Source organism: Adelges cooleyi, unplaced genomic scaffold (genome assembly GCF_023614345.1).
Source record: "Adelges cooleyi isolate 19-005CV unplaced genomic scaffold, UGA_ACOO_1.1 ACOO_flye_CR_arks_rails_tigmint_CR_PRNA_651, whole genome shotgun sequence".
Lineage (NCBI taxonomy): Eukaryota > Metazoa > Arthropoda > Insecta > Hemiptera > Adelgidae > Adelges > Adelges cooleyi.
In genome coordinates this window covers 9,975,009-9,991,572 of record NW_026096352.1, presented here as the reverse complement: position 1 = coordinate 9,991,572, position 16,564 = coordinate 9,975,009, and the positions used below count along the sequence as shown (strand labels likewise).

Here is a 16,564-nt window from a genome sequence, read left to right as displayed (position 1 = left end):
TTCACAAATATTTTCTTTATTTAATAATTTAAATAATTATAGTAAATCATATATAATAATCTAAAGTTTAAATATTTACAATTAATTATTTTGCCCCGTATACAAAAATGTCATCACAATAGTTATAATGTCTGTTGTTTCTTTCAATGCACTGAAGAATACATATACCTGAAGCGTTATTCCTCATTCAATTTCTGTCTCTAGAATTATGTTTTTACGATTCTAAGTTAGGACTTCTACTTTGTAATCATAGTAAGCCCAAAACAATAACTATGTTTAACGTTTATAGATGTAATTTTTGTCAGAATTGTTTAGGATGACAATTATTGCCAAACGCCTACAAATTGAGAGATGATCATTTGAAATAAGCATTGGGAATGTTCACTTGGTAAATAATTTAAAAACGTTCAGTTTTTGAACATTAAATTTGTAAACGGATTTCCTACAGTTGCGTTTCGGAAACGTTTGAAGTCACCTAGTCGCAAATCCGGTAAAAACGCACCCCTTTCAGTGTGTGCCGTACAACTATTCTTCTCGTTAGAATTTAAATCAAATAAAAATGACAAGTCTTATGTAATTTATCACCCGGAAAACATTAAACGTAGTCAGTGAAAAATATATATATATACCAACGCCTGCCCCTCGCCCTAGGCACGGAAATTGATTTTTCCAACGAATTCGAAATATTTTATAATTTTCAAGTTGCTATGCGCACGACTGCGTTTTTTTGTACACCCTGCTTTATATTCTAAGTTTTGTTCACAAAAAAATTATTATTTGGGTCTATCGCAGTAGACTACGTGTTTTCAAAATTATACACAAAGTACCATGTACCACGATTGTATTGCTTGTTGTAAACGTGACAATTATATCGGTTTAACTATTACATACATTTAAATTATAATACTTGTTATTATCTGTTGAAACTCACGATAAATACAAACAAAATATCGAATAATCATATATTATACGTATATTATTATTCTGAAAAACAAAACAATAGAAGTCGTAAAAAGATTAGGAATTTTTTATGTCGACATTTTTTCTAAACCTTCCTTTTCTTTCAGTCAAATCAATCTAAATGAGACAATATTTAGTACCTTTTTAGGCTTGTTCTACAGAGTAGAATAATTGAAAAAGATGTAACGAATAAATTTTAGTAAGGCGGAATCGATCAAGTGAGACTTGAAAACAATAAAAATATAAATTTTTATAAAAATTGTATTCCACTGTGGTGAGGGTAGTAATTATTATGTATTGAAGCGAGTGTTTATTTTAGGTATTGAAAGATAGAGATGCGAAGGAATAATAAGAAATGGAAATGAAAATATTTATGTAAATACATTGAGTGAATAAATTTAATTCATTTTAAGAATAAGATGGTTAGAGATAATTTAGGAATAATTTTCTGTAATAACTGGGAATTCAAAGGGTAAAATAAGCCGAGATGGTTTTCGTAAATTTAAGCAAGGTCTAAGTACAAAGAAGAAAAGTGAAAATATAAAAGAGATATGAATTAAATGTAAGCTGGCGTATCTGTAGACGGAAGAAAAAGCAAGTGAACTTTATAAATGTATGTTTAATTCATATGTGAATTAATCGGCTGATTGCATATTTGAAAATAATTTATGAGGTAATATACCGTTTGGCAATCTACTCATTTTTACACACAAACACAACATTTTCAAAATACATTCAACATCCATGTAGTGCACAGACGCGTAAATGACCTACTTATGTATACAAAAGCCATTTAATATAATATAGAATTTTATACGAAAATGTATTCTGTTCGAATAACAAAAGCGTTTATTCAATTTTTGTATTCAATTTCCGCCTAAAATACCAAAACGCAAAACAATCAAACCCCTAACCGAGTGTACGTTGCTAGTCTGTAGTTTGTATGCATACTACGCACAAAAACATTTTACGGCAGTAGTTTTCGTTTTTAGATGTATACTTTTAAGTAATTTCCTAGTGGCGGCTTCTGTACACATCCAGGCGGAAATGACCACATTATATTAGAACGGGATGCCGCAGGGCTATTGCCGCTGTGTCGGATACTTTTTTTTATACTTGAGCATGGGCCATGGATATCGTATCCTGGTGACCTGCCGACCTTATTGCTCGAGTTGAATGACATGGAATAGCAACCATCTCGAATAATGCATTAAAAAAGTCGTTATTTGGAAATGAACTGCCCGGATCTAAATTCGAAATTTGGTTGGTCTCGGTCCATTTATCGGGCGGACAATTTCAAAACATTTGTCTTAAAAGCAATTATTAAATCGTCATGTTATATCTCTGATCAACGTGGTCCATTCAACAGTTCAAAATAATATTCCCGTCAGTCGTTATAAACTTTAAAACTACATAAACTGCTAACACATAGCCGTGTAAGCACGTTTATTTAATTTGATCTGGTTAAATGCGATATGTCTTCAACACGTCATATTATAAATATAATATAACCCTAGTCGGTATTCATACTTAACTCGTAACTAGGACCTTCGACTTTAAGCAAATAAGGTTATGTTTTTAACTAATTTTATTAAAAATAAAGCTAGTAAATTTTCAAAACGTTTATGATAGAAGTGCCCGTTACTTTACTCAAGTCTTATGTAACTTAAACAATCAAAATTAGATTGTAAAATGTATTTGAAGTTTTTGGAAAGTCGAGTAGGTACTTTAATTAGGTGAAGAAAGTGTTTGAAAATAGTGCGGCCATGATCGTTTATTTTGTAATTTGATTTACTACTAAACTTAAACTTTACTTTCTCAAACTCTTGCAAACGCAATATTTGGGTTGAAAACTTGGAATCTTAAGACTATTTACGTTATTGCCTCTTTTGTACTTCGAAAAAGCGGGATTTATTATGTGAATAAATTATCACTATCGACAGTCACGGTATTATTAATCGAAACTGGTCTTGAAACGTTATTTTCATTACATTATTTAGGTGGCAAAGGTACATTTTTAAAAAGCTAATGTATTTTTCGGATCATCTTTTTTATTAGGTTGCACAAAGCTCAAAATGTATATAAACCTATATGATGTGTATTCTTTAACAAACCCTTTTGGTGACCTGTCATCATTATAAAATATGCTTTTTAAAAACTGCTTGAAATAGTAGACTAGGTGGCCATATGAATATGTTCTATACAAATATTCTATAAACTATATAATGTGTGTATATATATATACATACACAAGTGTGTGTGTTTACTGTCGAATATGTCGTAGGGTATAGGTATAATATACATCGATAGCGTATGAGAGTAATAAAAAATGTTCGACTTGACTATTTATTTTTTTTTTTTTACTATTTCCAACGAAATCATTCGTTTGCCTTATATTTATTCCCATCCTTTTTTACGTCGCCAAAGGTTAATGGTTATATTACTTTTCGCGTCACGTTCTAACCGATATTGAAAGTGTAACGCATACCTATACGGCGCGACTTTTACAAGTAAATAGAATTCTGCATTAAAACATTATGCGTTATTTATACCACGACGCGTTGTCTTTCCACAAGTTACAGACATTATCATCTGTCTTCGATGATCCTTTTCCGCATTTCAGTGTGGATACTGCAAATGCTACTTTTTCATACTCACGAGACTACATCCCTGAGCAGCCATACGTGACTTGGGCTATGGAACACATTTTAAGAAACTTAACTACGTACTATGTTCCCGAATGACCGGTATGCAAGAGCAATAACATAATGTACACTAAACAATGTGAAAATTATAATATATGTAATTTAATGCAAAAAATGTTGTTTTTATTTCTTATAATTAATAATATTTAAATTATAATATAATTTATATGAAAAAATTTAAGGTGGCGGTGAGTTACCGTCCGTTTTATAATAGCTCAATAACAATAATAATTTAGGTCATTTTTGATAGATCATTTGAACGGGGCGGATAACAGGTTTGAATTGACGAACATTAATCGTTACAATTAAATAGTTTTTAAAAAAAATGCAATATACTGTCGGGGCAACTCAACGGTCTTTGGTGAATATAATACAATATTATAGCTTACGATTAGGTTAGGTTTATCTATAAATATGCTATTATGGCGCGCGCGACTTGTAAACTTTAGCCCAATTTAAAATTTTCGGTTGGTTTGCAGATGCTGCCAAATTGGGAAGGTACGACCAGCGGTTCGATTTCCGTCAAGTTTCGGACCAACGAGCCGGACGGACTTCTATTCTTCAGCAGAGGTCAAACCGAACACACGGTACGTATGATGTGCTATGACGTTGGTTTGTCTACACCAAATATGAAGTGATCAGAACCAAAAGAATGCAAGCGACATTTTTTTCGAAAACAAGTTTTTGTTCATATGATATTTTTCACAATTAAACCTAATTCCATTTGTATTTTTTTTACGATTTTCCATAAATTTCTGTAAAACATATTGAAGTGGATAAAAATCACCTATAAAAATATTGTAAAGAAAAAAAAATGTACATTTTGCTCTCTTGTAAAATTGTATAAACGTAATTTATGTCCTTTTCTCACTATTTCATATACACGTTAGGGTGAATATATTACTCATTCATAAAACGCATATCATAGACAATTTTTTACGCATTTGATTTATTATTAGATTTCATTATTTCGGTTAAAAAATGCTTGGTCGACAACAATTCTTTAAGCAGTTCTATACTGAATATTTATTTGTCAGGTATAAATTAGGTTAAGTATATGATTAAAAAATCATTTGCAGCAAAAAAAATATCAGAAACGCTTGTGTTATGCCTTGAATAAAACCGAAACGTTATTGAATACTTTTTTCCATTTCTTTTCATTTAAAGGTCGTGATGTACTACTCGCTCGATTTTTTTTATAACAAACCTTTTGATAATCCTTAACGATACCACCGAGGAGGAGTAGTATTGATAACGAACACTTTTCACTCAACACTCCAGTTCTGCCTTTGAGATCAAACGGGATCATTTGCGTTCGATTCTCTTTATAATTATTATAAAATACTTCTATAGTGACGTTAACAACTCCAGTTCGAATATTATTGAAATTCGGCAATTCACAAAACGTTAAGTACCTACTCCTTTACTGTCAACTGTCGATTTATATTAACACAGACACGTCAAATAATATTACCAATATTGATAACCTAGGCTATTTAAAGTGACATTCCATGTTTTAAAAGTATAGTATAGCAAATAGACATTATTGTGTTGATCTATCTAAAAACACTTTATTATATACATAAAGTAATTTTTTTTTTTTTAAATAAATAGAATTTAATACACTATCATCTAATTTTTAACGTGCTCATATCACATCGATCAATTTATTTTTCATTTTTCTCGCTGCTAATCTAACATTAATTGTTCAATTCAAACTAATTTATTTTTATATAATCTAATGCATATCCGTGTATAACTATTATGTACTATATATTTTCACTTCATAATAGCCTTGCTTACATCTGTAGTTTATACTTCAGGGTATGAATCTGGATAGAAAGTTGAAATCAATATTTAATACTAGAAATATTTTAATGCAATATTTGAATTTACAGGCTGGAGCCTATGCCGTTGAAATTGTTGACGGGCGTGTGTATGTGTACTTGGATTTGGGTACAGGTGGCACAAGATTCGAAATAAGCCCTGACAACGCTAAAATCAACGACGGCGAGTGGCATGAGTTTTCTATTTGGCGCAACGACAGAGATATACATTGCACTATCGACGATTATCCGTCTGACTTCATGACAATAGGTAAAAAAAAAATATACATACACAAGTATAAAATAAAATTATCATATTATGGTCGTATAAGTGTATAATATAAGGTTAAACACAAAGGTTAACGACACCGCAGTGTCGAAACCTTTCCGTATAGTAGCCCGTTTAAGTATTTCGCAAGTTAACGCTGAACATTTTTGAAGAAAGTAAACATCTTTTGTGTATTTTTTGTATTAAACTTTAAAAGTAAAGAAAAAAAAAATTGCTCTAATTTATAATAATAAAAATATGAAAAAAAATTTGATAAATTATACCTAAATTATAATTAATTTTAATAATGTTATTACTTATAAAATCTCATAGTTAGATTTCAATAAAAAAACATAGAGATATAGTTTAGGTGTCGGAACGTTGTGAATAGCAAGTGGCAAAAATATTCGAATTTACAAAAAAAATAAAGGGTTTTATTATTAATTTATTCATAATCTTAGCTAATACAGCTCATTCACACGTTTTCAATAAGAACAAAATATGTACATTTATATATAAGTACAAATTTACGAGCATTTTATATTTTAGTATAGTTTAGTTACTCGTTAATTATAGGTTTGAGCAAAAATTCTACATAGTAAGAGGTGTTTTTAAACTTAATAAACATATTTTATCTAAATAGTCTAGAATTGAGTAGGAAAGTACAGAATTTTCGTGTAGCCTTTTGGTATTAGAATATTTTAGCAAATCCTTTAACAGTGACGGGTTCGTTTCAGGCGATTCCAATCAGCTACATCTTCAGAATGGTATTATGTTGGGCTTTGGTGGACGAGCGGTATACCACAAGAAGGTACCCCCTGGCGTTTGGACGTTGTCTATGGAGACTGGATTTGTCGGTTGTGTGCGCGACCTAGTCGTGGATGGAGTGACTATAAATTTGGTCGGTTTATCTCTTGAGCAAGACAGAGGTAAGAAACTTAAGTTTTATATTGCACATTGTTGTAAAATAAAAAAATACTTGTAGGGGGAGGGTGACTATTGAATTTGCATTAAAAACGATGTTTGAGTTAAAGAGGAAATAACGGTACAAAACTTTAGTGAGGTAGGAACCGTAAGACAGTGTAATTAAAATAAAACCAGGAGAAGAGCAAGTACAAAAAATGCGGTTGCTAAAATGTACAACGTTAATGGATTAAGATAGTTCAGGAGTATAGCTAATAACAAAGAAAACGAAAAAAAAAGACAGACATGGTTTAAACGCGTTTATAAAATTATTACAGTACTATAACCACTGAACTCAATGTATCGGCTGCTTATAAAAATGTCCCCTGTTAAAAGGGCTACCATTTTGTGTACAGCTATTGTTTTTTCTATGATTTATTAAATATATGACCGATTTATCATAATGTTATCATCACCTAACCTAACATTTTAATACATATCACGGAAAAGTGACGTGGCATTTTTACTTTCTATGAAATGGGTACACAAAATGGCTGCCTCTCAGGCGGGGACATTTTTCAATCTGAACACGCGTTTCATATACTGAGTTCAGTGACTATAATGAATAAAATGTGTACGTAGAGGAAAGTAGAAAAAAATCAGATTCGAGCAGCCGACACGGATTGAGAGCAATGGTGTGTGAAATCGCATTTTGACGATAACGCATTTCGTTTGATTTCACAGTTTCGGTGACGTCACATTGCCCAGAGCCGTCGGAGTTCATTGGATGCCAACCGGACACGTGCTACAACGGAGGCATATGTCGCCAAGGTTGGAACAGAGTCATTTGTGACTGTTGGCCGACCGAGTACGACGGGGTAGCGTGCACCCGAGGTGAGCCACTTGGTGCTAGCTATCTGGACTTGTTTCGAAAATCATTCTTATTGTCTGTACACAGATACGCCCGCGTACAATTTCAACGGGTCGCAATATGTACAAGCTGTGATGCCGGACAAAATGACCACCCAAGCGGAAGACATGTATTTCCGGTTCAAGACGAACAGACCGCTGGCCATGCTGATGAAGACATTCGACAGCTCATGGGACAGACTGGAAATAGCATTAATCGTGGGAAAGATCCGCTTGGCGTTGAAGATCGGTGACAAAGAAAAGGTTTGTACACAATAATACGTTGGCGCATTCGCCTACAACGTGTGATGCTCAAGCTTTGTATTTGAACAATCAGGTGGTGCTGTGTGGAACTCATTTGGACGACAATAACTGGCATTATCTACACTACGCAAGACGAGGACACGAGATCCGACTAAAAGTGGACAACGAAACCGCCAGAGGTGCGATCTTTACTTTAGATGTTCGAAAAATATTTATATTGGCAACATTGTGATCGTGTTTAAATTTTTGGTTCACAGACGATTCGCCCCTTGACGATGCTATCACGCTCAGATGGCAGGGCATGCTGATAGGAGGGTCGCCCCCTACAGATCCGGAGGCCATGACGGACTTACCCAGTTTCATCGGCAGCATGCGACAGTTCGTAGTAAACAAGATGCATTTTTTCGACATTGCGAAAATTGCTGTCAAAGGCTGTGAGTATTACCGAAAAATGTTCACGACCAACATCGTGTTCCCTTCAATTACCTTTCTTTTACCTACAACTATGTTTTCCTATAATATACAGTACTGATAACGATTTTATAATAATCATTAAAGCGAAATGAAGTATTAGAGAATTTCGTGGGTGGTGTGTGAAGTGACGAAGTCGGATAAAATATGTATCGTATTAATTATAAAAGAAAAAACTTAGATGTACCTATAATAGATAAGATGAGAAAGAGACAGCGAGGGTATCAATGGAAAATTAATGTAGAAAGAAACGGTAGGTTCTTTCTTCGCACAAAACTTGTGCAATTCCCATTTCACTCAATTCTATGTTATTATTTCAGTGAGTTTAGAAAGAAATACTAACAATAACAAACTTAACTGTTACAGTTTCCGAAGATCTGCCCAAGATACATATGACCGTTGGCTTGTTGAAACAAGAGAAACCGCCAACGATGATTCATACCGTTACGTTCTTGTCTAAGAACACTTTTGTCGGACTCCCCCCCTTGAAAGCATATTCCAGGATAGAGGTGTACTTCCGGTTCAAAACCAGACATTCTTCCGGACTGTTTTTCTTCAACGGCGCTGGCGATAAGCGCAATGATTTTGCTCTCACTGAACTTGTCAATGGTCATGTATTGGTCAACATCCGGTCAGGCACTCACGTGGTGCGGTTGAGGGACACCTCCAAGATGGTTTTAAACGACAATTTCTGGCACACTATTCATTTGGTGCAGATATCGCCAACCATGTTTTGCTTAATGGTCGATGACCAAGTTGTCGCCACTACCACTATGTCTAGACCACACAATATACAACTGAACGACATGTTTTATGTCGGTCAGTATATAATAGATTTTTTGAAGTTAACATAATATTTTGTAGTTTATGAGAAATATAGGATATTAAACGCGCTTACGGGTTCACAGGTGGAGTGCCCAAGGAACTGCATAAACGACAAGCCAAGCACATGCATTCTAGGCATGGTTTTGAAGGCTGCATGTCTGGGCTGGAGTATAATGGAGAATCGCCGGACATGGTCGAGAACGCGGTCATACCTAGCACTCTAGTGACGGCCGGTTGCGACGGTGAGCGTGATTGCTTATCTTAACCAAACCCTTAGCTTTATCACCTTAGTTAAGTATTTTAATCAAACTTGTCTATGTCTTGTACAGGACTAGGTCGGATGTGTGCGAGAGACATGTGCGACAACCACGGCACTTGTGTGGAACAGTGGAATTCGTATTCTTGTGACTGTGACATGACGGCGTACGTCGGACTCACGTGTTCAGAACGTAAGTGTCTTACACAATTGATAGTAACAATCTAAGTTAACACCTTTAACAACTGTGCCCTTTTAGCGTCCCTTTCATATGAGTTTGGACCTGATGGCGGCATGATGAGCTACAGTTTTCCTGTAGGACAACAACCGGATATGCAGAACGACAAACTGGCCTTTGGTATCATCACTTCTAAACTTAATGGCGTGATGTTTCGCGTAGATAGTGGCACATCCAGCGATTACCTGCAAGTTGAAATGGTAATGTATCACAGTTTCTCTCTTTTTCAAATACCATATGCTATTGGGAAGTTTCTCGGTCAAAACCACTATGACATAGAAAAGGTTAGAAAAAATGGGAGGCTAGAAAGTATTACACAACACCCCAAAATACAAATTTATTTATATTTATATAGTTAACAGTGTAAGGGTCCACGTAGAATAATAGTGTGTGGCAATTCATTTTAACTAATTGTATCTATAAAAAAAAAAGGAATTAATACAAAAATTAAGATATGAATCTAATACTTTCAAATAACAACAATTAGTAAAATTTGATACTTGGTACAATTTCTATACTTGTATATTTCCAGAAAAATTAAAATTTTAAAAAACATAAACACATTACACATGTTATCTGAAATGATCTTATCCATTTTTACACTACTTAATTTTCCTCTTTTATTGAACCATCTCAAACTTTTCTCTTTCATTTTTTTTTTGCCATTGGCGTCACTCCCAAACTCCTTATTCTATTATACTCATTTTTCATGCTGTCTTATTTAACCACACCGCACATCCATCTCAACATTATTTCAACTACTATTTTTGTTCACCTTTTTTATTCAATGCGTGTTGCCCAACAAAATGGAAGTGAGTTTCCATACATCACCTGACCTCACTACAGTTGTATAAAATTTGACTATTATTCTAAACGACTCCAATACCTACCCTATGTTGCTTCTTTCCACCTCGTCTAACCACACTTTATTTATGAAATTTTAATGTTTTTCACAGATCAACGGAAATATAATTGTCGTGTACAATATCGGCACCAACGATCACCCGATAGGCGAAGCCAACGTCAAGGTTAACGACAATATGTACCACTTAGTGAGGTTCACGCGGTCCGGGCCAAACTCCACTCTGCAAGTGGACGACAACAGCATGCAGACGCATTATCCGTCCGGGCACCAGCTAAATGTGTTTAACGGTCAGTCGACGATCCAGGTGGGCGGACGTTGGAATAGAACGGCACAGCGGATCGAGAACGGGTACGAGGGCGTTATGATGGGTTTGGTGTTCAACGGTCTGCGGGTGTTCGACTTGATGGCCGACGGCGATTCGAGGGCAACCAGCCGGGGAGACTGTCACGTGATCTCGTCCATAATAGACCGGCTTAACGAACATTCTCTGTTGGACACTATGCAACAGGTAACCTGACTAAACATCACATGTCCATAAATACAATATAATATATTTTTTTTAAATTAAATCCCTGATAAAATTAAAATTGATCACGGAAAAAAATATTTTACGCACATATTATGTAAATACGGTTAAGTATTGTTTTCATACGACAATGAACTCTGTAATAATTTTCTTCAGACTCCTGCGTCTGGCGTGATGGACGACCTGGTGTACTCGGGCGCCGGATCCGGTTGTAACCACGACGACGAGGACCAGTGCACCGTGGCATACGATACCACCGGCACAGGTAAGTCTATCGATACATTTGCACTTTGCGACTAGACCACCTGTAACATGGTTGATCACACCGTTTTGTAACCGTTAAGGAGACGATCTGATCACACCTGTTTACGTGCCGGCCACTGCGGTACCGCCACCACCGCTAGCCACCGGAGTTCCACGGCCTCCTACGGCTGTCGGTTGCGACGACGATGACGAGGAGACGGATTGCATAACAGCGGGATCTGGGTTTGGTCCAACATCACCGCCGGGTGCGACAGAATTCACCACAGTTAAAAGTGAGGATAGTAGATAACGAATATGGGAGGATACCATGGACTTTGAGATAATTATATACAAAATAAGTAAATAATTTACCAACGTATTATAAATTTGTACATTTTGTTACATAGGTTCCAAACACGCTGTTCAAGTAACCACGTCCATATTAGTGAACCGAACGACACAGTCGGCGCCAAATCGTACTGAACAACATCCGATCAACACAACGTCATCGGCCTCTGTCACTGTACCCTACAGTGGTCGTACGTCACCGGCGCCGCCTCCGTTTTCGTCTTATAAACCGCCCGTAAAAACGACCAAGTCGACATCGTCGGTGTCCACAGTTACGTCGACGGATGCCGCATCGGTGTCAAGCAGCAGCAGCAGCATCAGCAGTACCACTACCAGCACCACAACCGTCAGCACAATTTCGCCGTATTACAACACCGTGCCCGACGAGTCGGTGTATCACAACAATGTTGACAAGCCGGTATGGACGTCTCAGCCAGCAGATTTTGGCGACAGGTTCGCGGGCAATCCGCACCCAACCGAACCGGGCACGCCAAAACGAGACGTGCCTATCAACACGGAGGCGGCCGAAAGCACTGCCTACGTGGTCCTCGTCACCACCGGCACGCTGATCGTCATTGTGCTGATCATACTCGTGGTGCTTAAGGTCAAGTACCGGACGGACACCAATAGATATAAGATCGAAATACCCAAAGCGTACCCGGTCGTCGACCCGCACCACCACCAACAGCAGCAGCAGCCCCACGGCCGGCACCAACTCGGCGATCTCCATCACTCCGGAAGCAGTCATCACCACAACTCGAACCCGCTGCTGTCGCCTGGTGGCAACTATTACTCGCCGTCCAGCATGCAGCCGTCGCCCACCGCGTCTGTCACGTACGTGCAAAACAATTTCCGGACGACAAGACCGGCCAACAAAAAGCGCCAAGACGTGAAAGAGTGGTATGTGTAAGAGTGCATTATGTTTCCGGATATCAGATTGACCGATGCCATCGACTGTTTTTTTTTTTTTTTGTCACTTCTAAATGTCAGTTGCGCACAGAGACGTATTTAGAGTGTGGCTCCGGGCAGCAAAATTTTAGAAAGCATAAAGTTTAAGTAAATTATTAATTTTTTTTTGTAAAAAACGAATAATATATTATGGAGGACTTAGAAAAGGGATAAGGTAAACACTTTTTATGGCTTAAAGGGCCTAAAATTCTAAATACGACTCTGGTTGCAAAATGTTTATCATCGTGGCGCCACGTACAACTGTAGGTATTGAATTTTACCGGCAGAAAACTTCCAAGCAAACAATTCGAAAATAACAAAACTAGCTGTTTGCTTACATCAACAGTTTTCGTAGTTTAATTATTGTTATTTTCTACTCCTAACGGTATGAAAATAACTCTTTAACTTTGTTTTATCGTTGACGTGTACATTACATAAATTACTTTACTATACAAGACAATAATCGATACCGTTATTGTTATTAATTAATTAGTTAATATATCATATATAAGTTTTATGCATTATTATGAATATTGTACAGCCTACCGGCCGTTTTGTTTAAATGTAGATAATTATATATATATATATATATATATATATATATATATATATATATAATAAATTATATTTAAGGAATGAAACTAGATATGAGTATAATAATTTAAAACGTTTCATTATCTTACCATGTAAGTTGTGTAGACGTTTGACGACAGCCATAATATTTGGAGGGGAAAACCTATATTGTGTATAATTGTATTATTATTATAATTATATTATTGTATTATTTATTGAACGTACTAGGATGTCTAACCATGCGTAATGATAATGGTTCGACGGCGTTTTGTAGAATATAATTTACAACTAACTTGATATTGTTCGGCGTAGCAAAAAATGTTTAAGAAGCAAAATCACACTTGTACAAAACATTGGTAGAAAGGATCGCAATTATAATTATTTTTTCATTCAACTATCTACCAACAATTGTAAATATTTATTTTCAAGAGCGTTTCCCCAACCGTAATAATTTGCATTTAATTATTAACTAAGTACCTTTCTCCTTATTCTTATTTACTTTCAAAATAATTTGTTTACATAGGTCTTTTATCCGCCAGTTTATAATTTTAAAAGGATATATACATACAGGGCGATCCATCCAATGCAAGACACTCATTTTCCCGGAAAATATGAATATTTCAAAAATAATTTCTTCTCATACTTTTAGGTACATATTTTACTATATTTTTCAATACTTAGAAAACATTTACCTTCATAGTTTATACAGAAAAGAAGTATGGACTACGTTTTTTCAAATGGTAAGACATGATTTTTTAATTCCATAAATATGTAGACATTTTTTTTTAATTATAAAGATTTGAGTTTAAGATTAAATTCGTTCGGGTTTTACAACAGTAACACAGCAGCTTCCCATCAAATAATGATATTGACCCCGTCGATAACACCGCCAACGTTAGTGTGTTTGAATTGGTAGACTTGGTCCGCTTGCCTATCATTATCTCAAAACATTACCTGGACATATCATAAATATAAGGCGAAATATAATATCTTTGCAAAGTCATAAAAAACGAATAGATTAATGAAAATTAAAAGTTCAAACACTAACATCTTTTTCTTTATATTAATGGAATTATTAAAACATATGTTCCCATTAAAAAAAAACCATATCCATACTAGTTTTACGTAAAAGGGATGAAGATATTATAATATTTTCAACGTACTGAAAGATATAGTAAAACATGTATCTACAAGTTTATGGAAAAAATTATTTTCAAAATAATCATAATTTCTGAGAAAACGAGTGTCTTACATCAGATGGATTGTCCTGTACGTATATAAACATTTTTTTTTTTTTAATTGTAACTTTATAATATCAACTCGCCTACTTATTCCATAAGTATCAATAATTCATAACTTAAAAATAATGTTTGTAATTTTTTTTAAACTCTTGAACCAATTTCGTTTTTTACTTGAATATTCTATTATTTCAATATATTATGAATATTTATATTTAAATATCGTACGTTTGGTAATTTATTAATACGGAAAATAATTGTTCTCAACAGTTCTGATAAATAAATTTGGTTTTTAGTAAAAACTTAACGCTAGTGAATTGAATTTTACAATTTGCGTCCTTTTTTACTTAAAATAGTTAATCAAAAGACTTATGGATTTATATATTTTTTTTAATTCTTCAATTTTTTTTATAAAAACTATTAGCGTTATTATTAACATATACTATCAACATACGTCTCACACGTTTCATTTGACAAGTGATCTTTTTACAATTTTTCTTCAACAATTTCCTTAATATTTTGTTTATTAGAAAATATTGTCTTAAAAAGTTTGTTTTAAATTTAAGGGGGAGGGGTTACGCTTTTTCTTAAAAACACCTTCGTACTCGTCCATCATTCCTACCCATTTTTGTTTAATACCATCAAGACCGGGGTGAATATTTATATACTTACATAACATTTAATAGTGTGTTTATCGTTACTTAGTCGAATTTTTGTATAAAATATTATTATAGTCATACGTTGTTATAGTTAAATATATTTAAATGTATAATTACCGCGTAATAAAAATAACAATTATTGTTACTATAAATAGTTAATTTTTTTTTTTGCGTATAAAAACGAGTTTTTGAATAATTATAAAGCCTAATTACTAGTATACTAATTATTATTAATGTTAAGTGTAGAATAAATTATGCGACTTTTAGGCTCAGACCTTGCGTTGTTTATTTATCCCTAACAAAAATCAATCATATAAAATATAACACAATTATTACAAATAACATGTACATTAATGGTCATTTTGAGGAAGGTAAATTAAGGATAAATTAATCTACCGACAGTTTATTGTATTATAAACATAACAAGTTCTGTGACTACATACAATGATAGTGTGGAACTGGATAAAGAAAAATCCTGGGAAACTTCTATTATAACTCCTGTTTCGTTTGTCAGGCGGATTAGAGACTATATTGACATTTTCATGTCTTAGCTCTGGCACATAATCGAAAAAAGCGTTACCAAAAGAGCGTAACGAAAAAAGAAATGGGGTGGGTATGGGAAAGGGGTGGAATTAGCTATGGCAAATAACCGGAAAAAAGCGTTACCAAAAGAGCGTTACCACACGGAGATGGGTTGGAGGTGGAAATAGGGGTAGGAGATAAGGGGTGGGATATAGGGGTAGGGGATAAGGGTGAGTGATAGAGGTGGGATATAGGGGTAGGGGTGGGATATAGGGGTAGGGGATAGGGGGTTAGTGATAGGGGTAAGATATAGGAGATAAGAGATATGTTGTACGTTCAACGTTCAAATTAGAACTAAATAATAAATTCAAAACAGTTTAAGAGCCCAATTTCTCTATAAATTGTTTTAAGCCAGTTATAAAACTACAGGAATAAACACTACAATTTTAGCCAGAAACTTGACGTTTTATTATACTAGCTTGTTACCGCTCGTTAATATACTATATCATTATCTATAATTCCACCAGTACTGTAAATTTATTCGGTACTTCAACAAGACATGAAAATGATCTTTTGTGGTTGCAGACTCGGCTGAAAAACTTTCAGAAAACACCAAATACACAAATCTTCGGCGTACAGCGGATTCGTCAAGAAAAACGAGGTAAAAGCGTGGCTACGGCATCTTGTTTTATAATTAAAGCTGAACTAGAGGCTATATTATGTGAATGTAAAAAAATGTACAGATCAGGGACTATATCTAATATGACATGTTAAAATTGCCCTAGTGAATATATCCATAATTAACCCATAAAACAAAAGAGAAATACAATTTTAATGTTTTTAAACGTTTTAACTACCAACACTAGTAAAATAAATTGGAACATGAAAAAATGACGCAATACATAAATATATAATTTATTAAAATGTATTACGATTTCATTTTTCTAAACTTAATTATTGCTAATGGTATTGTACTATTGTTTAAATACAAAATAATAGTTTAAAATTTTTATGTTT

At 34.5% G+C, this 16,564-nt stretch overlaps 1 protein-coding gene across 4 annotated transcripts in view; it reads left to right on the top strand.

Moving 5' to 3' along the window:
- LOC126844546 (neurexin-1a) overlaps window positions 1-16,219 on the top strand; it is a 181,698-nt gene extending 165,479 nt beyond the window's left edge. For 3 of the 4 annotated variants that reach the window (XM_050582822.1, XM_050582825.1, XM_050582824.1), the window contains 15 exons: window positions 4,145-4,252; window positions 5,564-5,762; window positions 6,497-6,688; window positions 7,407-7,556; window positions 7,621-7,835; window positions 7,909-8,014; window positions 8,093-8,269; window positions 8,673-9,125; window positions 9,215-9,373; window positions 9,461-9,580; window positions 9,647-9,825; window positions 10,582-10,998; window positions 11,173-11,281; window positions 11,361-11,552; window positions 11,667-13,015. In XM_050582822.1, the coding sequence (XP_050438779.1) occupies window positions 4,145-4,252; window positions 5,564-5,762; window positions 6,497-6,688; window positions 7,407-7,556; window positions 7,621-7,835; window positions 7,909-8,014; window positions 8,093-8,269; window positions 8,673-9,125; window positions 9,215-9,373; window positions 9,461-9,580; window positions 9,647-9,825; window positions 10,582-10,998; window positions 11,173-11,281; window positions 11,361-11,552; window positions 11,667-12,517 (3,627 nt within the window). In that variant the 3' untranslated portion in view covers window positions 12,518-13,015. Of the gene's footprint in view, window positions 1-4,144; window positions 4,253-5,563; window positions 5,763-6,496; window positions 6,689-7,406; window positions 7,557-7,620; window positions 7,836-7,908; window positions 8,015-8,092; window positions 8,270-8,672; window positions 9,126-9,214; window positions 9,374-9,460; window positions 9,581-9,646; window positions 9,826-10,581; window positions 10,999-11,172; window positions 11,282-11,360; window positions 11,553-11,666; window positions 13,016-16,132 lie in introns of those variants that run through there. The other variant, XM_050582823.1, reaches the window with a different exon arrangement.
- The last annotated feature ends 345 nt before the right edge of the window (window positions 16,220-16,564 follow it).